The following is a 23,577-nucleotide window of genomic DNA, read 5'->3' on the forward strand; positions in this document are numbered from 1 at the left end:
CTTTCCAAACTTCTCACTCAAGGTGCGCCTTCTCTTCTGCATGAGTCGGAACAGTACCTATTGCTGGCTCTGAAAGGGTGAGGTGTTAAGAAATTGATTCAAAAGGAATAGACCCCGACGTGTCTACCCGCCGCGGTTATTTCCACCCGTCTAGCATCACGGGCTTGATCCACTTCGAAGAGTAAAGAGGAGGATTGTTGCCGGACAAAAAAAAAAAAATTCATTGCAGAAAGAAACAGTTAAGAAAAAAGTGATGAGATGTGAGAATCTTTGCCTTACCATGCATGCAAATGAGGCGGGCGGCGGTAACTGGCCTGCGTAGACTTTTGACGTCTGAAGTTCAATAGAATACGCTGAAAGGGTAGTGTACCTTCATCCTGGCAAGCTAGATTCGCCGACTGGTCGGGTCAAAGGCTCGGGTAGATTACAATGCCCTTTTTTTAAAATTAACTGAGTAGCCGTACAGCACCGTCATATAGTCCTGTACCGGTTGTGGAAATACACGTGGACAAGACACCCCCCCGCAATCCCACTCTGCGGATGCAGCGTTCCCGCTCGCGCTCGCTAACCGCAAGGGTTCATGCTCGAGGGAACAGAGGGAAGGAGGACAAAGCGTGAACACTCATACGCTATTTATTACACTTGAAATCAATACACAGAGCGGGCCAGCTAGCTACAAAAAATCAACGAGGCATTCCTCGGAAATAGAAGGCTACGAAAGAAGGTCTTCCGACTTGCCGGCTGGGACTGGGGCGCGACTTCGGAGGTATCGGCGGCGAACGTTTGTATGCGCCGACAATGGCGGCCGGGTTTTCCCGTGCACGCCGCATTCTTCAGGCAAAGCTATCCCCGAGCATTTGCTGGGGAAGGTGACCAGAGCGCGCGTTTGCTGCGCTCGATTCGCTGCCTGGAACCAAAAGTCCAGCGGCAAGGCACGACGGGTCTGCGTGCGCCTGCCGCGGAAGTGACGAGAGCGCGCGGCTGCAACCCGTTGCGACGCTGGCCGGATTCCTAAGAGACTCTAACCGGTTCCGCAGAATTCCGTCTAACCTACGATGTGGCGCTCCCGTCGCTGTTTCCGCTTCCCCCACTAGGGAGACTTCCCTCCTCGCCCAGCCTGTGCTGTCCTGACGCACGATGGTGAAGATGGGTTGCGTCAAAATGGAGCGGGGAAACAGGTTCTCCACACGGTGTGTGGTGTGCAGCTTAGCAGAGTTTACCAGAGTCAGTCTTGCCTCATATCGTACAGCGTTCTACTCACTAAATGTGGAAGCGCAGTTACAGGCACAACTCTTTGTGATTGCGCTATGCCATTGGCTGTCTCTAGGGAAGCTAAGGGTACGAGTGGCCCACTCCCCTTCGTAACGGCACCTCATAGATGACAGTTAACAAGGCCATATATCTGCAATATATTCAGCTGAGCTGAATGACGATGTTTAGATTTTTTAAAATCATTTTGATACCATTTAGAATAATGAAAACCATTGTGGTCTGCAAATTCGTTCTCAGGTTTCCAAGCAGCTGTGAACGCATAATGCAGTTCTCGTCAATTGCTAGTCTTCGCGTATCTATGCATGAAACGTTAGTATTAGGTAGTTGCCGCGAATGCTTTTCATGCGTTGCAGGGTCTGCGCCGAAGAGGTGCTCAGGGGGAGCGGATCGTGACGCAGTAGTTTGGGACCTATATGCGCCGGAACGTGATCAGTAAACGTGCTAATGTCACAGCTCTGTAGAGCAGCAGCGCTGCTCCGGAAGTTGAACTTATTTACGCGGCGTGTTTCCTGTTTACGCTTTTCCTTCACAATGTGGCACTTGCAGATTGTGCAGGAATACGAGAGAGCGGTCATCTTCAGGCTGGGTCGCCTTGTCAAAGGAGGGGCAAGAGGGCCAGGTGAGAATCAGATTTTTTTCTATTGAGCACGTTGAGGTTCTTCTCACTAAAGTGCGCATCTTGCTCTAAACTTGCAAAAAGAATTGGAATGCCCACGCCCACTGAACGGCTAGCTGAATGAACCGACGCTGTAGACCTCTCACTGTGGCTGGTTCCCGCTTCTTTGCAGGTCTCTTCTTCATCATTCCCTGCATCGATAACTACACCAAAGTGGACTTGAGAACGGTGTCGTTCGATGTGCCACCTCAAGAAGTAAGTATTCGTTCCAGTGGTTTGCTTCTAGAACATCCATATATTGTTAGCCATTGCAATTCCAGGTGCGCAACCTATCTTTTTTTGCGAGGCGGTAGCGCATCAGAAAGACAAGGCACGGAGACAAAAGTGGACACACGCAGAACTAGCGTCCGCCAGGAAGTTCTTGGAAAACTCGGGAAAATGTACTGTCGGCCACAAAAGTTTATTGGATGCGGCTGTGCGAGGGAAAAAAATTATTTAGACGCAGTCACACAAGCTATGGAATCGACTGAAATGTCTGAAAGTGTGTGGGAACGAGCATGTTTCATCAGCTGCAGGGTTACATTACCAGGCGGCCGGGTTGCGAGGCAGCGTAACAGTAATTTGTTTCCGAGAACACGCATACCGTAAACTTTTGAGGCTGACAGTACATCTGTTTACACTTGAATTACGGCCGCGGCGTGATCCCTGCTTGGTGCTAAAATTGTTCACTTCCAAACAGGTCGTTACATTTCTGAACACAACTCGGTAACAAATCATGACGCAGCAAATAATAGAGGCCTTTTGTTATTAGCTGAGAACGCACGAAGGCAATTAATATTGCTTGACTGCACAAAGTTCAAAACTTTATTTGGATGTATCGCAATAAATGCAATTTACTTTTGAAAGATTAAGCTTATTTATCAGGAATACTGACACCTATCTTTGACATGTGTCCTGTTCTGAAATAATAGCCCCTAAGTGTTTCTCAGGCTTGTGTAGTTTTACACTAAATGTACCCCAAGAAAGCCTTTTTGTTTTTTTCAAGTATAAATGCTCTGCGAGAGAGGGCGCTCAGGTTCAGCTTGCTGCACAATTTTGCCGCTTAGCTCTTAAGTGTAGCTATTTTGATGCCTTTATAGCAAGCGACCACGGAAGAAACCGCGCGATCAGCCTTTTCCTTTTACAGTTCAGAAAATAAAACCGCAAAATCAGCTTCTTTTTAAGCGGTTATCACGATGTGGTCACGTTATTTGAGAGCTGTCTGGACACAGTTAAAAAATATAAGACTTTCTCGAAAAAAGACTTTCGGTGGTTGAAGTCGTTGGTGCAGGGCTGCCCGAAGGCGCACGCTTCGTGCATAATTGCATCTCAGCGTCTTCGTTGTGGTGGAGCAAAGAGAGAGGGAGGGAGAAAGGGTAAGAGAAAATTACTTTATTTACGAGCGCTGAGAAGATCCTTGGCATGGAGTACCAGGGTGAGCATGTCGTCTTGGCGGCCTCCAGGTACTTCAAGTGGAAGAGGGGAGCGTGCGGCTTGCCGTGAGCTCTCTGCTTATTTGGCCATGGATGTCGTGGATGGCTTCTCATAAAGTTCACTACGCTTGTTGGAGTTTAGCACAAATACATAACAAAACTGGCAGTGTTCAAAGCCAAAAGGTTTCCGCCTTTCGCAATGAATGTTGCTTTGCGTTCTGAAACGCTTTAAAAATGTCGGAGGCCGCCCGTCACTATATGCCACAAATATGCTCTTGGACACGATTTGAGATTGTAACGTAGCGATGTCATCTAGTTAGCTCTTATTCCAGTAGGCGCCTAAGTATAGCGGATATCAGGTTTTTTTCTCGGCATCTAAGTGTCAACCCATCAGTGGAGTCCTGCCTGAACGAAAGCTGCCGTGATAATGCGAAAATGTTTTTGCACAAACTCAAGGCGCGGGCTGCACACCTACACACACCATGAACTTTTTGCGTATCTCTATGTTTGCCGTTGGGCGAAGATCTAGTGTTGAGGCAGTAAATTTTTATACTTTCATAAGGTAGTGTCTAAGATAATTACTCAATTATTAGTGACGAGTTAGCGGGAACTAAATTTACGTGCGTGTGTTTACACTACGAGAAGAGTGATTCACGGCGATTATATTTCGTAGACGTCACGCTGAAGCGACATAAATGCGTATTTGATGTTAGGCAAAAATGCTCGCTTTAAATCGCGATCTGCTCCCGTAACTCTCAAGATAACGCCTCCGTCCGTTTTTATCCGGAATCGACGCATTGCAGTCTTTGTTGCTTTCCAGGCTGTACTAGTGTTTTCGTTGGTTATTGGACAGATTAATTCGGCTTAATTAAAATATACTGTGGAGCCAGTTGGTTAGACACACTGTTTGAACGAAGAACGTAGCGTTGGAGACAGCACACAGAAAAGGCGAGTACAGGAGTATATCGTCCGTCCCGTCCCTGCCTTTTCTGTGTGCTGTCTCCACGCTGCGTTCTTCGTTTAATTCGGCTTGTTTACGCTTTCTTGTCCCCATTTCGTGGCAGCGTATATCTGCGGTTGTCCTTGCTGACAGGACAAAGCAACCAGTACGAATTTTTTGCTGACATGTGGAAGGTTTGTGAACCGAGCAGTTTGCTATACTTCTGAACACGCGGTGGTTCTTGTTCGTGCTGAACGACCAAGGACAATTTCTCACTGTCGCACTGTTGCTCTAATACGGCATCGTATCTGGCGCTGCTAACACGGAGACGGCTCTTGTTTGCTTTTCGTTAATTTGTCAAAAATGCACAGACTACATAGTTCTTGCTGGGACGCCTATTGGACTCCTGCAGCACACCTGGCACTGCTAAACGCTGAAGTGGTTTAGACGACAGTTTCCCCCAGTCTCGCGAATTATGGAGCGCCGACGGCACAAAACGAGTCACACTGCACAGCCCAGAAGTATACCGGCCAGTCTGTATATCTTTGAGAAAAGATGCACGTACGCTGCGGCGACCGAGGACAAATGTCTCCCGCGCCTCGCTCAGTCGGTGCGAATGCCGATAGGAAAAGCGCAGCATCGTCAAGCGGGTTTCGCTATCGCAGATCCTGACCAAGGACTCGGTGACAGTGGCGGTGGACGCGGTGGTGTACTACCGCATCCAGAACGCCACGGTGGCCGTGACCAACGTGGAGGACTACGGGCGCTCCACGCGACTCCTGGCTGCCACCACTTTGCGCAACGTGCTCGGCACGAAGAGCCTCTCCGAGATCCTCTCCGAGCGCGAGGCCATCAGCCACACCATGCAGGTAGGACGCTAGCTTCTCAACTCCCGGCGTCGGGTGGAGGGCCTGCCGGTACGCGCTGGATCCAGTGCTGATACCTGGGCCGTGAGACCGTATGTCAGTGGCCACCCCTCAAGGCGCAGCACAACAATCATAATGTGCCGAAGTTTCAGCTTACCCAAGACCGCCTCCCGACCCACTCTTCCATGTGCACCTCTTATCATGCACCATACGATTAACCAGCGTCTCAAAGTCATGGAACACATTATTTTCTCCAACATTGTTAAGCACCTCGAGCACCACAATTTTATACAGCGAGCACAACACGGGTTCCGTAAAGGCCTTTCCTCCGAAACACAATTAGCTACTTTTTTTCATGACCTCCACGTTAACCTAGATAATAACTCAGTAACAGAGGCTATCTTTTTTGACTTCGAAAAAGCTTTTGATAGAGTTCCTCATGGCCGACTAATGCGCAAATTATCAATTTTAAATCTTGACCCATTTGTCCTTGCATGGATTGAAAACTTCCCTAGTGAGAGAAATCAGTTTGTAGTAATTAATAACGCAGCGTCTAACCCTGCCCCTGTTGTTTCCGGCATCCCCTGGGGATCGCTGCTGAGCCCTCTTCTCTTTTTCATATTCATTAGTGATATTCCTCAGTGCATAAACAATAACATCCGGCTTTTTCCAGTCGACTGTGTAATTTATGCTAACATAACTAATCATGAAGACAGTATTAGCTTACAACGCGACTTACTTGCAGTAGCAAATTGGTATGAAAAATGGCAAATGTCTTTAAATATTGCCTAGTGTAAGGTAATGCATTTCCATAGAAGCTCTAACTAAATTCCACATAGCTACTTTTCCTGCGGTTCTCGTTTACATGCTACTAAAACATACAAATATCTTGTATTACACCTGTCTGACGATTTTACATGGTCAACGCACATCAACCACATCACTGCAGCATCCAGCCGATCCCTTGGCTATCTTCAACGCTCAATGAAGTTTGCCCCAGCACATGTAAAATTGCTAGCCTACACCACATTAATACGCCCAAAATTAAGATATGCAGCCGCCATTTGGAACCCACATCAGTAATACCTTTCTGAGAGCATAGAAACTATCCAAAATCGCGTCATTAGATTTGTTCATTCCGATTATTTATCCTACGCAAGTGTAAGCGATCTAAGGAACCGACCCAGCTTGCCATTATTAAAGCACCGTCGAAAACCAGCCAGTTTAGCCCTCTTTCATCATTCCTACTGTTCATTTCCGTTAAGCATCTACGTCACGAAACATTGCCCGCTTGCAGCTCGTCACAAAAACAGTCAACAGGTGTCATGCCCTTGCCCAAAAACACAAACATTTGCGCAGTCTTTCTTCATCCGAACAGCAAAACATTGGAAGGGCCTTCAGAATGCCGCCGTCATTATAGAAGACCCGCTTGCATTCTAAGATAAGCTTAAATCTTTAGACTCATTTTAGGTTCTCGTGTACCTTTCCCCTCTAACGTTGATGTATTGCACTTTGTTTTACTATGCGGTTTTTATTGGTCTCTAATCCGTTATTGAATTCTTACCCACCGTTCAGCGCATCTTCTTCTCTTTTAGTCCTGTTTTTTCTTTTGTATTCGAAAACATTTAAGCAAAAGTTTTGCATTTTGATTTTGTGAGCTGTTTGCCAGTTTCATTTCAATATTCAACCTTGATGTTGTCATTGTACTGAATATGTTCCTTTTTTGTTGATATTTCTTTACAACCCACCCCTCATGTAATGCCCCTTTTTTGGTGTCTTTGAGGTACTAAAATAAATAAGTAAATAAACTAATCTGACCTGTGGAAATAAATTAATCTTGTACTGGTCCATGCTTATGTTAGTACAGGCTTGAAGCGTTATTTGACAGAGCCAGCACCAAACAGTCAGGGTATTAATTCTCAAAGCCTTTCGCACGTAAGAGGCAGATCGCGCCTGCGGCCAGGCCTCCCCCCTCCCCTTTCCCCTCCTCCACCTTTCTCTAATTACTACACGGTGTACGGCAGGCAAAGCGCCGATTATCGTACTTTTGTTTTATGCATGCGCGTGCGTTAGCTGACATATGTTACGAGATGTTGCGCTCATGCAGGAGATGTTTGGAAGAATCACCATCCCTCATACCAGCCAACCTTTTCGGTGCCGTGCCCGCAATGCTCTGTGTCTGGAATATATCCTGAGATAGCGATTACGTTGGTTTTCTTTATTCTCTGCATTTAAAACTGTTGCTTCACCGAACTATTCTTTTTGATCTCGTTCCTGTGAACAGTTCGGGTCGTGTACACCTCTTTTCTGCACTGCCCTATTTACGTATCTCTATAAGGGATAAAACGGCGCGAAACTCCTTAAAATGCAATTATAATTCTGAATGCGATCTGTAAACGGCTATTCAGAAACACTGGGGACCTTTTCGCCCTTTCGACTGATTGCCGTTGATTTCTTTTTCTGTCACAAAAAGACTACTTTTACTGAAAACGGAGCTTTTAAAGGCTAGAAAAGTACAAAAAATGAAACACGGACATCGCTACCCCTGTCCGTTTTCAAAAGCTACGCTTGTTGACTCACTTCATACCATATCACGCATTTCATGACAACGAGGGTTGCGTTTGTTGAAAGGCTTCACTAGTGAATACTGCCAATACAGGCATTAACTCTGGTGCAGCCGTAATATGCGATAAGCGCTTCGGGTGTATACGAAGGGTGTGTGTTTAGCCTCTAATTGTTTCTTCCTGCGCGCTTTCCGCACGTATCCCCGACTTCCGTCCGCCTTATTAGCCAGAGCGTGCTTGGAGAGGCTAAGAGTTCTGGGCCATGTGACCTGATAAAAGCGTTTTCCTCCCAAGGCGTGGGGGCAGCTGCTGCATGCGTAATCGGCTAGTCGCACATCCAACTGTTGACTCACGAAGAGGACTGTGCCCTGTTTGTGGCCAGCACAGATAAGACCCGATAACGGCACAGGGATTAGAACCAGCATCAACCAAAAAGCGTTGTTGTTTTGACTGGCGCTGATCGCACGCGGCTGCGCGATAATGAGCTGTGCTGTATGTTTTGAACCGAGCCACTTGACTTTTCACTAAGACAGCTCCACTCGTCGAGTTACCTCACCCTCATTCGTAAAAAGCGACAGCCAGCATTTCGCGCGCCGTCCAAAAATCTCGTCAGGCGGTTCGTTTCCTGCTTGTTTCTATTTCGGCGTCACTGAAGCGTCCGACTGGAGAAGCATCCGCTGCCGAACCCGTGGCTCGAGGACCGGCGGTTCGCAGTGCCCCTGTAGGCACCGTTGAACGCCGAGTGTGGTGAAGAAAGCTGCGTTCCCGACGTGAAAAATAACGAGCTCGCTGACAGCGTACACCGGGCGTGCTTTCGACGCCTCCGCGATTCCCGCGTTGAGCGTCGGGAGCCAGCTCCACTCACCGCGGATTGCCGGCGTCTCGCTCAGTCCTTTTATAAATCACTCGGCGCCCCCTAACCCCGCCGTAAAGCGGTTCCACGCGACGACGGAAACCCAGACGTTCCGCCGAGAAATCCGCCGCCTCGTTGCGCGGCTCCGTTTTCTTCCTTTGTTTTCGTTTCTCCTCCTCCTCCTCCACCCTGTCTCGTCCGGTAAACACCGCGCGTCACGTACTCTCGATCTGGGAGCGCGCCCAGTTGCATGCAGGAGCTGCGGAAGCCCGGAAGGCGCGCGCCATATGAGCACCCAATCGCCCCATCTTTTCAAAACTCGTCGGACCGTGTGAATCCCGAGTAACACACTCGGAAAGCGGCGAAGAGGGGCAGGGAGGTTCTTGCTTCTCTTGTGGCTCGTGGCGGCATTGGAAGAGCCGGTCAGCGCAGTTGTCTTCCCATATCGCTCTGTGATGTGTCAGCCGGTGATACCGGCTATGGAGCAAATTTCTGGCTAGATTTTTCCGTCTATTTTTCTCTAGATTGTAAACGGGGGTTAAAGTGTTTGGTTGAAGCAGAAAAAAAAAAGCTGAAAATTGATAAACGTACGCGAAATTCGATTTTTCAGATTCTGTTTAAATCGAAAAAGGTCATTATCCTTCGTATGTACTTTATCTGTGCTGGCCAAAATAGGTCAAAAGAAAGAATTAACAAAGTGCAGAAGACACGAGCGCGTTGAGACAACGACATTGTTGGATTAAGCAGTACAGAGGTAACTTCTGAAGTATCGCGCCGCTACTTCAGATAAACGCTGAGTGCAGACCGAGACGCTTCACTACCTCGTTAGTCTTTCTGTACTAGTGTAGCGCCTTCTGCTCACAGACTGTCATTGCTTTATTAGTGTCTATTTGGTTAAGGAGTACTCGCACTGTATGTAAGGACGCTGAAAATGTTTGCATCCGTAATAAGCCACCGTCAAAATGAAACCATGCACAAGCGGACGAAAAAGTGCCATGTTGGCTTCCGCGACGGTTCAGCGGCACTTTCTCTGCCGCTTTTGTTGTGCGTGACTACGCGATCGGAGGCACTCTGGCTCCTTCTGAATTTCGGCCGCGCTCATATTTTCTTTCCAATCCGAAACTTTGTTCTTATGGAGCGTTTGCCGCTTTCACAGTTACGTTCCGTGTCTGAAGGAGATAATATTTAAGGAACTAATGCACGTACTTTGATCACAACCAGATACAGGTGTTCAGGCATTAAGGCGAAAGAAAAGCCTAGTTCCACTTGCCTAAGCAGAGGAGGGTTTATGTGGGTGTTGCTCTCTTATCTCTTGCTGGTTTCTTTTTGTTTATCTGAGTTTCTGCACAACTCAGCTTTTATAAATAAGCTTGCATTTACGTTTTGGTATTGAGGCCCAACCACCAAACTTTACGCCAGTGCTTTTTATTTTCGGTGATAGTATCTCATATATCAACCTCTACTCTATTCACGACCATTTGTGCGTTAATTACTTGTGCAGAAACTACTGTGCATTGCCTCTTAGCCTTGCTGGGAAAGTAATGCCTTCAGTAAAGAACAGTTCATAGTGCAGTGGCCGTGTGTGCATTCCTTTCTTCTTCCGTCGTCTTTTTGACTGGTTTTCCTCTAATAAGAGGCTACTCTTCCTAACAAACCACACAAGATAAACTATATGTGACTTTAGAGCGCAGAAAACTGCCATATATATATATATATATATATATATATATATATATATATATATATATATATATATATATATATATCACAAAAAAAAAGCGGTAATTAATCCTCATGAAATGATATTCGCCGAAAAAAACCGAATATATATATATATATATATATATATATATATATATATATATATATATATATATATATATATATATATATATATATATATATATATATATATATATATATATATATATATATATATATATATATATCTATATATATATATATATATATATATATATATATATATATATATATATATATCACAGAAAAAAGCGGTAATTAATCCTCATGAAATGATATTCGCCGAAAAAAAACCGAATCTTGCGTTCCGAAATAAGTATCTAAAAAGTCCGCCGAATTTTCAAAAATTAAAAAGCGAAAAGTCCAACCCCTAATTGTAACCTTTACAACTGACAGCTGCTGTCTATTCTTGACCTGATTTGCCGAGATAGTTCTGAAAAGCTGCGGCGTATTTGAACTTGAGGACCTTCCCTTCGTGGCAAAAATACCAGGTATTTCAAGGAAGACATTTTTTTTTTCAAAAATAGACTGTTTCTGGTAAAAATACGGCCTTGCGGCATAAAGCTACCAGTGTTGTCGGACACCAAAAATCGGTGAGGAGGAGAAGAACTTCAATGGAACAGAAAATCGGTGAGTCATTTTAAGTAGTAAGCTGGTTAACTAATTTTTAATAAATAACTTCTTATTAGAGTTAGGCTCCAAGTTGCAATCAGAGATTTGTAGCCGGCCTTTAGTAATAGTCGTATCAGTTTCTAGAATTTCGAAAACGCGATTATCCTCGGCGCTGTGGCTCGGTAAAATTTGGTTGCATCGTGTCAAAGTACATGCGCCTTCGAAAAGCATGCAGGCAAAGCAGCCCCTTTCTAGTGCACGCAACTAGTCAAAAGTGCCAAATTTTGTCAGGCCACAGCGTCAATGGTAACCGCGGTTTCTAAATTCTAAAAACTTATAAGGCTATTACTAAACACCGACTACAAACCTCTGATTGCAACCATGCCCCTAACTTTAATAGGGAAAAAGTTAATTATTAAAATTTAGTTAACCAGCTCACTACCTGAAACGATTCACCGGCTTTCTGGTGTCCGCTAGCACTGGTAGTACTATGCCGCAGAAGCCATATTTTTACCCCAAAAAGCATATTTTTTAAAAAAGGTGAAAGTTTTCCCTGAAAGAACTGGTATATGCCGACGTTGCCTCAGTGGTGAATGAAGAGCTGGCTCTGTCCATAAGCGGATTTTGACCGTATGGTAGAAAGACGCGAAAGGACAGATGTACACGATCAGAACAGCTGACCCAGGTCACATGCATACGTACCATAGTCCGTTTCCCAGTGGGCTCCCAAAGCTGATTCAAGAGTCATCCTTGGCGTATGTATACGGGACTCTTCAAAATACACCTGGTGCTGACGCAGCCTGGTGCAGTGCCCAGATGCGTCCTGACACGTTTTGCGACTAAAACGTCTGTCACCGCGCGTCCGCTGAGGCCGCATGTCGGACCTAGTTTTTCAAGATGACAAGAGAACGCTGCGTCCTCTCTGTTCCATCGAGGCTGTGCGCGGGTCTGACACAGACAGACGATCGACTGTGGCTCGCGTCCAACTGGCGTTCGTTAGGAAAGATCGATCCCTGGCAGACACGAACTCAGCATCTATCCCTGTTAGCCGCAGTCTTGCTGACTGCTGGAAGGAGCAGTGCTTAGTGCTAGCATGCCCAACGCTAGCTTTTCGGAAGATTTGTTACCAGTCTGGCACGAGGTCGAGGCACAGAGTTGGTCTTCCTGCAATGCCTTACCGCATATATGTTAACACCATGGCGACCGAGGTTTACTTGTTTTGCGTTAAACGAAGAGGAATAAAAGCGCTGTCAGCCCCAAACCAGTTTATCGTTGATTGCAAAATAGTGCAGTTTTGTGACCGCAGTTGTGGGGAGGTTTTGTAGGCCAGACCTAAGCTTGGATATCAGGCGGGGAAAATGCAGCGACAATTTGGCATGCAAACGGAGAAAGTAGAAGACCACGAGGGGCGAAATACAAATATTTTTCTCTTTGTTTTCGTTCTTTGTTTTTTTTGGGAGAATTTTCGCCAGCTAGATTTTCGCAATAACTGCCATCGAGTGCAGCACGTACACGATTGAAACTTTGTAGTATATATATATATATATATATATATATATATATATATATATATATATATATATATATATATATATATATATATATATATATATATATATATATATATATATATATATATATATATATATGTCATTAGCTCTATGCGTGTATGAGACTCGTGCGGTATGTACGCAAAAAGAATCGTAAAAAAAGCGCGCACACACAGTGCGGCCTCCTAGATTTGCAGTGTTTTTAGTAGAGAAACTTTTTCCATCGTTAAGGCCCCCTTGTCTTTCCTGTTTAAGGGTGTGGAAGTACAGTCAAAACTTATAATGCTGAATGTACTGTAGCTGAGCTGAGTGACATCTCACTGTTTGACGTGTGGTAAGATATGCACTGAACGTTCGTCACAGCATTTGATTGTCGTAGCTAATAAGTGATTTCAAGTGATTTGTGCGAACAGATATTTTTTATCGAGCTCATAATAATTGAACGTTCCCGACAGTTTTCGCAAATCTGCGTTGTGCAAGCAAAAGGGGCTCGCAATCATGTAGAGTGCGATAGAAGAAAATCTGACATCTTCGTCCCCTTCTAAGGGCTTTTTAGCGAATGCTAGCGTCTCTTTATCTTTTTCCTTCCCCTCCTCCCGCCCAAAAAAGCCCCCCAGATTGCTTATAACACTGATAATCGGTGGAGCTTATATCTGGCTATTAGGATAATTTTATGCATGATCGAAGAATTTTATACTTGTGACCGTATCTTTAGCGAATATTTTATTACTTTTTGGACTGGCTGTTGCTAATTTCAGTCGCTTGAGTTCATGGTTATTGAACTATAGAATGAGCCGCATATAATCAACCCAGCGTTCCCTACTGATCGGTAGTCAGGCGAGCTTTACTTTTTTTTTCACTACATTACATTTGCAGCGCATAAATTAAACAGTCTATGCTTTGGATTTGGCGCGGTAGCAACGAACTGCGTGCAGGCAATGCCGCACTAAATGGTGCGGTTGTCCTCGTCTCGCGCTTGTGTCACGCGAACCGCTATGCCACGCGAGTTGGTATACAGTTTCCTTAGGCCGACAATACCCCGCTGATTCCCCCCCCCCCCCCCCCCCCACTCCCCGTGTTTTTTTCTGCCAAGCCGCTAAGCTGAAAGGGACCGCAGCGAATCGTTCTGGCGCTGCGCAGAACTACGTTTAACTCACGTACGAAGCGGCCGCTATTATTTGTTATTCTTGCTCGCGGCTTGCACTGTTTGTTTATTGCCCTCCGGGAGCGCTCACACCTTTCTCGCTTTGTTTGTTTTGGCCGCGGAAACATATATTCTTTTTCGCTTAATTTCTTCCTCCTTCTCTTCTGTTTAGTTCTCGTTTTTCTCGAGCCGAGGGGGACCGCCGTTTAAGAGTTCCAAGAGCAAGAAGAGCCGTAGTGAGACGCTTCAAAACAAACAGAAAGTCACTGACGCCGAGGTTCGAGTCCGACAGAAACCCGTGGGCGTACGGACACGATTGGCGGCTCCGCCGATTCGCGCCGCTCCCGTGCTGCGCACGCGGCCCGCCTTTTCCTGTCATTCAAGGGCGCGTAAAGGGGTGCGCACCGGTGTTCTCGGTGCGGATGTGACGTTGTTCGTTTTCGAGTTATTTCAGGTGACCGGGAACCCCCTTTTACTCTGCCTTGAATGCATCCTATACCGCGACGAAGGCAGCCATTATTAACGGAAATGTTGACCTTCACTTCTCTGTTCCTGTTCTGTTTGGAGCGGGTCACATGTGGTTCGTAATCAGTTGTGCCATACTTGCGCTGAAGAGCTTGAGAGTTGCACGGTAGGACTGACACTGTGTGGTACCAATGCCTTTCCCGCTTCCAGTGCAGCTATACTTTAAACGGCTACTGAATAGGTTTTGGAAATACACGATTTTAATGGGGTCGAATGTGTGAAACTTGCAGGTAAAGCATGCGAAGCCTTTTTTTGTGCTAACGTTTGAAATGGTGACCTAATGGCAAAATAAACCCGCGTCGGCGTTTAGCCTTCTCTGCAGTGCATAAAAACGGGTAGAGGCCGCAATGCTGATGTCACGTATGTACAGCGGGGCAACTTTTGCAGCGAAGAAACAGATACACCAAGAAAGAAAATCTGCACCACCGAAGGTTAAGCCCACGAAGCAGTGTTTGGCGGCATCGGAACTCGCACGGCAGCATTTGGGCGAAGTCAGCGGACGGCTGAAATTTCGGCAATAATGACGTGTGACGAGTGTCCCCGCACTTCTCCAGCGCAGTTAGGAGAAGCGTGAACATCGTCATGGTTTGAATCGGCGATTACGTCACCATTTTAAGTGCTAGCTCAAAACTACTTGGCATGCTTTACCTAGAAGCATCATGCATTCGAATCCTTGAATCGCTTCAAAATTTTAAAAATATTTCAGCTTCCCTTTAAGGAGACATTACACGCCTCCGTCACGGCTGTAATCAAGGAGATGCAAAAAATTAAGGGGCGATCAATTGAACTGCTTCTTCATACTGTCGCTTTGCAACCTGGAGAAGGAACCATACGACTACGATGACTACCACTACCTGTAACTTCACTAAGCCACTATCATCGCTAGAACCAAATTACTATCACCTGTCACTGAAGTGCCCTTACTAAGTTGCCATCGCCGGTGTTTCATTAGAGCCGATTCTTTCTTATAGCCGGTTTGTCATTATAGTCGGTGTTTCATTTTAGCCGGTGTTATAGCAGGTGGAAAGTGGAGAGATGGCAGGTGAAGAGCGGGAACTCCTAAACGCCGCCTTCCACGGTTGGCAGGTGGACGCTTCACACAGACGCTGGACGCCCGCCGTCAAACGGCTCGTGATGGCCCACCTAATGCTCTCGCATTAAAACTGCATTGAAGACATTAAAGCAAGTAAAGAAGTCGAGAAAGTAGTGGGCGAGTCGGTATGCTTTCATGAGGATGGTAATGCAAAGGAAGGTGTGCAGAAGTGGTTGCGAGAAGCTTGACGGGTCAACCGACCGAGCAGCTGTCATTCCAACCATGGTTCATCCTTGTCTCTCTGCTGTTAACATACACGCCAGAAGCCGTATATCTGGAAAACGGGACGTCTCTGTGGAAGGCGTGTCGTATCCTCCTACCACAAGCGGTGGTGGCACCGAATTTTTTGTTTGCGCGTTCTTTGTTGCAAAGGTTGCGTACCGCTCCAGTACGCATGATACACGCTCAAGGACTCATATATGCGCAGTAAATAATTATTTGTTGCATTATTTATACTGAGCGATTTCGGTTTCTGTTCCTGAGTGGCGAAATGTGCGATGACGTCAGAAACATGGAAGACCAGCAACTCTGGCCACGTGGGTCTCAAAAGCTGTGACGCACAGATTGGTGCGTCGTCGGATCTTGTAGGCATGCCATCGCCTTCGGAAATGCCGGCTAACTTGGCCGGTACGGCGATAATGCTCACAAAAGCCAAGCGAGCGAGGGACAGCATTGAATTCTCAAACCAAGTGGCTGGCTGGGGCTGATCTCAGCCGGCAGGCCGTGTGCAAACGCGGTTTCTGCGTTGTCTTTACCTTCTTCAGGCCCGCGCGCCGGTGGTCGGAGGAAGGCTCTGTCCGTGGCCCGTAGCCGAAAGCGGTAAAGTCGGGCGGCAGTCGACGGATACACTTGTTACTTTACAACGGCATGATGTTTCATTGTCCACACCGATCAATCGCCTTCGTCGTATGCGCTTCGCCCGCAGCCGCGCCACGAGACTTCTCCGGGCCCCGTGTCTTTTATTTATAATATACTTGCTGCTCGCTTTCTTCTGCTACTTCTTTAGCAAACAGTACGTGTGTGCACTAAATGACCGCTAGAAGGTAATACTGCATGATTAAGCATTTACCGCGCTAGAAATTCCGTCAGGAATGCTCCGGTGACGATTACTGCACTTCAGTGCTACTTCTGTGTACACGAGGAGTGTTTTTTTCTTTCGAAATGAGCCAAATCCAACTAGACAAAAACCGAGAAAAACACGGATTTTTAAATCTCCGGCAGTGCATTAGGGCTATTACGTGACATGCTTTAAAAAGCTACTTGTTTGGCTCATTTTATTTTGACAGTTTTGGGAAAGAAAGATCGATGGGCGAACTTACGATTACAGCTGAATTTCACATAATTTCTCGTTCTGGATTTGGCGCATTAAAAAAAAAAAACTCTTCATATACAGCTGCATGTGTACAGACAGCAACTGCGCGTTCGCTCGGCATGAAACGCAAGCTGCGCTCTAGACATGTTAAATAACATCTTCTTTTTTGCACCTGTTGTACCTCTGGTTGTTCACGCAGTGCGATAATTGCAATCAGCGCCGATGAATGCCAGGTCCAGCCTGGGAAACTCCTAAGAGCCGGGTTGTTGACAGCGTGTAGTATCGGTGTTTATCGCTCCTCCTACTTTCTCCGATGTGACCAATGTTTGCTTTTAAGTCGCTTCAACCAGAAGTATGTTCAGCGACTATTTGTAGTACTTAAAATGGTCCAATTTGTTGTCCACACGTGGCGCCGACGACTTCTTCCGGGTGTCGCCAGCATTGCTCGTCAGACCGGGTCACACTGCCTGACGTCGCCGCTTCTCGCTCGTTGTATGTGCCTATTGAGATGTGAGAAATGGTCGATTTCAGGCTACTGTAGGGAAAGCTATACCGGATGACCATTTGCATTCGCTAAAATTTGTGAATTAGTCATCGCACACAGGAATCTTGCGGACTCTCAGTTGCGTATGCTCGTTGCGGAAGGAGGCCGGCGTCAACTAAAATTAAACAATCTGGCCTGTGTCTAGCGCTGGTCTGCGTGAAATGCAGTCGCGCTCGTTTCGATTATTATTAATACGAAGAAGATATTTAAACAAACGCAGCTGCTCAGGTCGTCTCATCGGTGTGAAGTTCCTCTGCGACGGCCGAAACCACGTCTCACCGGTCATAGTACGTCACTTTACTGGGCTGTGACCTCATTAGTATTCAGTGATGTCGTTCCAAAGCCCACTTGTGAGAGAGAGCATTTACGGCTCTTTGGTGCCGAATTAAAATATAATTTAAAAGGCTGTGGCGCTCAGTACTTGACCGCGTGTATGACCTTGTATACACAGGAAGCCCGCAACAGGCTTTTTCTAGACAGAAGGTTTGGCGAAGCACAGTCGAGCCCATTTATAACGAACCTGATGGTCACGCGGACTGCGTTCGTTGTATCCGAAGTTCGTAGTAAGTGGACCTGCCCCATTTCCTCTTTGTGAGCTCTCCAGCGTGTTCATGTGTCCCTGACCGAGACCCTTGCTGCGGACACGCCGTTTTAGGGACGCGACAATACCGAGAGCGATTGAAGCGTTCACAGCAACTGGCGCTAGGCCGGCATCCCTGTCTTCAACCCTCGACAAAGTTGTAAGGAATCAGCCACTGCAGCGCATGTGTAAAGCGCTCGAGCACCTTGCCGGGGTTCAACCTATGCGCGGAGGTAGAGCCGCATAGACCAGGCCAGCGCTTTACCGGCTACTGTCTGGTTTCAGTTTTCATTGATTGGGGAACACTTTGCTCGACCGCTCTCCACAAGGGTGACGTAGACTGGCTGCCGTCTGCGCGCTGCCTGCACGCGGCAGCAGCGCAGAAGGCGGAGATCTGATTAGGTAGGCGATTCACGCCACGTGACCAGATGAACCAGCGGACATACTCATGGCATGTATTCGACCTTCTCGTATTGCTGCCATTGATTGATTACCGGCCGTGTGCAGTAAAGTTTCGCTTTCAACTCTGCCTTTATCGCTCTCTTACCATGGTTCTGCTTCCAGTTTAAATGTTTTGCCCGGTCGGAATACGAGCACGCAACAATTGACCCTGCAGCCTGTCTGGGCTAGCTTGGCCGGCGGTTAACTGCGATTTCAGTGCCGCCTTATTTATTGCCTTTTCAGAGGTCGACACTTTCTGTGGGGTAGAGCACGGGAGCTGGGAGACGCTCTTCGGTCCGCGCGCTGTCGAGAAGAGCGCGTTATTCGACTTAATGGGCGAGTTTTTAGTCTAGAGCAGTGGGAGGCCCTCCTTGCTGACTCCGACCCGAGCACATAGATTGTGCTTGTCCGGGAATAGGCAAGACCGAGCACTGAAGCTCCAAGTCTATCTCTACCCCATCCGTTATGCCGTAACCTTTCTCTTCCGAAATAAATGCTTTTACTACGACTACCACGGCGCGTCCTCGTTCGGTATGACCTCGTGGGGTGGCCGCGGTTGCTCTCCCTCGTCCGTAACAAGTGAGAGTTCATTATAACTGCGGCCGTTATAAGTGGGCTGAATTTATTGCGTTACGTTTGCTTGTACTTCGGAGAATCGAACGAGATGAGTGGCCTCGCCGGCAGTTGTTGTTTTTTCTCCTTGTATTTGCTGTCGATTCAAGGAATGAGGATGAGAAGCTCTCGAGGACGTTCGAAAAATTCTACATCTGCGGGGAAATGCGAACGCAGTATGTGTTTAACATTCACCAGCGAGATGATCGAATCAGAAACAAATGTCGGCTTTGTTGTTCCTCTGCTGTTCGCGTGTTTGCGCGCTTACACAGCGACTGCCCGAGCAAAATTGAGTAACAAGGAAGCGAAGTTTGCCCCCTTGCCTTGACACTAATGTGTGCTTTCCACCACTCTTCTACCGTGTGCAGACAAACCTGGACGAGGCTACCGATGCCTGGGGAGTGAAGGTCGAGCGAGTCGAGATGTGAGTATATAAAGGCATTATTCTCGACCCATCTCTTTTCGTGCAATCGTAATGGTATAACGTGACTACGGGAAACAAGACCTGTATTCCTGAGCGATGACCGAAATCAACAAGCTTGGCTAATCGCGATTGTGTGTTTCCAAAACACGAAATCAGGTGCAAGGACTGTACTTGACTTTGGTGTCGTTTGCCTCTTCTTTCACAGTGAAGCCATAGAGCGAAGAACTGTGTACATAACTCCTTATAATACGAAGCGCTATATTAATAATAATTTTAGAGCGCAGCTCTTGGCGCCTGTTGAGCGTTGAGCGTCGCCGGTCTCGGCGTAACCGAGCGAACGAGCGCATCAGAGGATAAAATGGAGCGTGCGTAGAGCACAGAGGAGGTCGAAAGACGGCGACAGCGAAGAGAGCGCGAGGAGGAAAGCGGTAGCGTGAAGGCAGGTCACGCGGCGGCGACGTAGTTCTAGAGTACGCTCGAAGGCTCGGACTCCTGTCAGCGCGTCTCAGCTCACAACACTGGTCCTCCTCTCCCGCGACTTTGGCGAAGCTGCGCGCCCGGATGTATTGTTCGAGATGGCTCGAGCTTCATCGAGAAGTCGGGGGGAAGAAGACGCAGCTTAAAGCAAGCTGCGGCGCCTACTCCTTTTCTTGGCGGCGCCGCCGCCCGCTTTCGGAGATTTCGTGTTTGATTTGATGAGAACGCTGTCGGATCGTACATACGCGTCGACGTCTTGAATAATGTTCTACCGCCTTCGGCGTGCGGCGGTCGTCTCTTCCCTTTCCACCCTAATCTGTCTGAACGGACTTTTTATCGAAATCATGATACTGAAAGGCAGCTGCGCCGGTCGTTGCCCGTGGCATTTTGCCGCGCCGTTTTAATCAGCATGTGCGGAATCGTCCTTCTCTCGTTTTCGACTTTTTTTACTCAGTGGTGTGTGACGTTTTGTGTTAAATGGTGTGGCGTAAGAGCAAATAGTGTGTTATATGGTGTATTACGTGAGCACCTACGCGTGCGATTGATGACCAATCCCTCGAAGTTGAAGCAATCTAATGGGGAAGATGAGAGACGACGAATAAGGCACACAATTGCGCTACAGAACCCACTGAATCCAAAGCAACCGCAATAGCCCCAGATGAGCCGGCGAATTTAACGCCGAAGCCTAAACCCATGTCCGCATCCGTTCGGCACTGCGTTTTCCGTCTGCGGTCTCCTATGGCCGAAATAAGGCAGCAGATGCACTCAAAAATCGCATTACCGAGTAGCGTAATTGTCTGCTAGTTCTTTGTTTCAGAGATGGACCAGTTACGTTCCTTGAGTATTTCGGTCGTACAGAACCGCTCGCCGACGCGTATGGTGGTGAAGTTGCGAACAATTCACACTCGCTCAAAGACCACAAACTTCCAAGGAGCTTCTGCCGCCCGCGGTCGTCTTGCGTTCAACTCGTGGCGGGTGCGTTGATAAGCTTGCGGATATTCTTTTGTCGTTTCATGCGACGAAAGGAATGCCAACGTAAATGCCGAAAAGGTGATATGAAATTTCATTTGCTACTTTAATATTCGCCCTATTTTAATTGAGAGTTCTAAGGCACCAAAGGCTTTCTGAACATGTTTTGGCAGCAGCGAGCCCTGCTTATCACTTATCACTTATCGCTTATCACTGGAATTTTGGCAGTACTTGGCGTGATTAAGACTTGCTCGTGCTCCGTTACTTCAGGTAGCGCGACATGTAGAGTGAGACAAAAAAAAAACAACAACCTCACACCAGCGCATTTGGATACCACCCGCTTTGCCCTTATGGCTGTCGTGTTATATAAAGCAAAACATTAATAGACGTCTGGGATCACGTATCTTCACATTTTTCGTTCCTTTCGCTCTACAGGAAGGACGTCCGGCTTCCGGTTCAGATGCAGAGGGCCATGGCAGCGGAAGCTGAGGCATCCAGAGAGGCTCGCGCCAAAGTAAGCCTGATGGTTTCTGGCTGGACAGCCATTTCTTGGCTAAATAACTCACTAGAGGCGGACGCGCGTTCAATGGCGCATGGCTACCCATGTTGACCGGTGTTCTTTCTGGACTGCGAATCCCGGAGTGGGTGAGACATTGTGAAGCCTTAGTTTTTTGGGGCTTCTGTAAACAGTCGCATCGAAGTTAGAGCGGCGACTGCGGGACACGAAAGGTGATGTAAAAGCGATAGGTGCCATTCCTCTTTTCTTACTAGGTCCACAGCAACTACAGCTGTTACCTCGCGGACTGTATGAGGCCTTTCTGGAGCCCTTCTCGATTGATACTTGCTCAAAAGAGCGCTGCTGATGTATCTTACTGCGAAGCAACTGAAGGCAAACCCGTAGACGACGTCAGTAAGTGCTGTTCCAGGCGTCCCATTCAGCCCTTGACGTACTCATTATAACATTTGGGTAGAATGCCTGCACCGTCAGGCTGCAAGTCGTTATTCCAGGGCCGGTCAGGGGAACATTGCATTAAGCATCACCCTTCGTCTACTTGCACTCTCGGCGTAGCGAAGTAGAGGCTTCATTGCAGTGGGCGGACATTGGAGACGGTGTCTCAGATGAGCTCAGCTTCGCCGTGCTCCTTCGTGCTTCGCTTGCCTGGAATGTGCGTACTTTTGCGTGCGCGGTCCAGAAGAGCCATTTATGTGCGCTGCGTAGAGCAACGAGTTGATGTGGGCCTTGCAAACTCCCGGGCTTTATTGCTCGCACACCACAGAAGGCATGCGTCGCATTTTCAGCGTACAGTGGAGTTATAATTTAATTATTTTTCTTTTATAACGCTGCTGAAATAGAGACCGAGAAGTTTAGACGATTTATCGCGAAAAATTGGGCCGTGCGCTGCCTTTTGTGGAAATGTATCGTGCTGTAGTAAGGATTAAGAGTGCTTTGGTCAATTATTTGTTAACCGCAACTGACCTTCTGGTTGGCATTCTGGTATTTATATCCATATCTCACAGTCTAAAACGACTCAGTGCAAATACCCCAAAAAAGTGCCTGTCGAAGTGTGGGCGAGAGAAGGCCGAGGAAGAACTTTCAAGACGTTGGCAAAGCTGTGTACAGATTTTGTCAAAAATAATCAGGCCTCATCACGAATTGCTTCTGTGACCTGCCTGGCGCTCCAAGGCTTTAGAAGCTGAGGAAGTAGTAATTGGTTTTGGGGGGAAAGGAAATGGCGCAGTATCTGTCTCATATATCGTTGGACACCTGAACCGCGCCGTAAGGGAAGGGTAAAGGAGGGAGTGAAAGAAGAAAGGAAGAGAGAGGTGCCGTAGTGGAGGGCTCCGGAATAATTTCGACCACCTGGGGATCTTTAACGTGCACTGACATCGCACAGTACACGGGCGCCTTAGCGTTTTTCCTCCATAAAAAAAAAACGCTAAGGCGCCCGTGTGCTGTGCGATGTCAGTGCACGTTAAAGATCCCCAGGTGGTCGAAATTATTCCGGAGCCCTCCACTACGGCACCTCTCTCTTCCTTTCTTCTTTCACTCCCTCCTTTACCCTTCCCTTACGGCGCGGTTCAGGTGTCCAACGATATATGAGACAGATACTGCGCCATTTCCTTTCCCCCCCAAAACCAATTACTACTTCCTCAGCTTCTAAAGCCTTGGAAGACAGTTCTGCTTTTTCTGCAGAGCCCATAACCTAAGAGCGCCTGCGGAGTCGCAAAGCGTGGCGACTGCACCATGTAGGTCGCGAAGGGAACTGCGTAATGTCGGCAGTGAACTTCCCGTACCGACGGTCGGAGGTTCGGACGGTTCAGCAGGGTCACGCCAACAGCAAACAGACGACTGTGGCATTCCCAAGTCACAGGCGCTTTTGTGGAGCGCCTCCCCATTGGTCGGCTTGTCTTTTTTGTCCGCAACGCGCAGGTGATCGCGGCCGAAGGTGAACAACGCGCGGCGCGCTCGCTCAAGGAGGCGGCCGACGTCATCTCGGAGTCTGGACCGGCGCTGCAGCTTCGCTACCTGCAGACGCTTACCTCCATAGCGGCAGAGAAGAACTCCACCATCGTGTTCCCGCTGCCGATGGAACTTTTCAAGGGAGTACTCGGTAAGGGTTGAGTAGTAGTACGCTCGATGCGAAGACGTGTGTTTGGCTTTCTTGTCTGAAAGTGTCGCGAGAAAGCTGTTCAAGAGGGTGTTCGCGCCCAGCCGATATAAATAGTTTATAATCTCCGAGGCGTGTGTTGAACACATGTGCGAGTCTCCTGACTGCTTTCGTGCAGAAAAAACAAACAAACAAAAACTAGCAGGCAAGCCTTTTGCCGTTATTGGTATTTTCTTTTGTAGAAGGGCACGACTTAATGTGCCTTCATGTCTCGCCTGGCCTTCGGCTCTTGCTGGGACGCGAAGCAAAAATACAAATTGGAGCTATAAAGCTGGAGGGAA

At 47.5% G+C, this 23,577-nt stretch overlaps 1 protein-coding gene across 5 annotated transcripts in view; it reads left to right on the forward strand.

Annotated features, from left to right (window-relative positions):
- Positions 1–23,577, forward strand: part of LOC144114616 (stomatin-like) — a 50,999-nt gene that overhangs the window by 17,493 nt on the left and 9,929 nt on the right. For all 5 annotated transcript variants that reach the window (XM_077648471.1, XM_077648470.1, XM_077648469.1 and 2 more), the window contains exons 3-8: positions 1,819–1,891; positions 2,061–2,143; positions 4,966–5,169; positions 19,126–19,181; positions 21,063–21,141; positions 23,059–23,239. In XM_077648471.1, the coding sequence (XP_077504597.1) occupies positions 1,819–1,891; positions 2,061–2,143; positions 4,966–5,169; positions 19,126–19,181; positions 21,063–21,141; positions 23,059–23,239 (676 nt within the window). The remainder of the gene's footprint in view (positions 1–1,818; positions 1,892–2,060; positions 2,144–4,965; positions 5,170–19,125; positions 19,182–21,062; positions 21,142–23,058; positions 23,240–23,577) is intronic.

This window comes from Amblyomma americanum, chromosome 1, assembly GCF_052857255.1.
Source record: "Amblyomma americanum isolate KBUSLIRL-KWMA chromosome 1, ASM5285725v1, whole genome shotgun sequence".
NCBI lineage: Eukaryota > Metazoa > Arthropoda > Arachnida > Ixodida > Ixodidae > Amblyomma > Amblyomma americanum.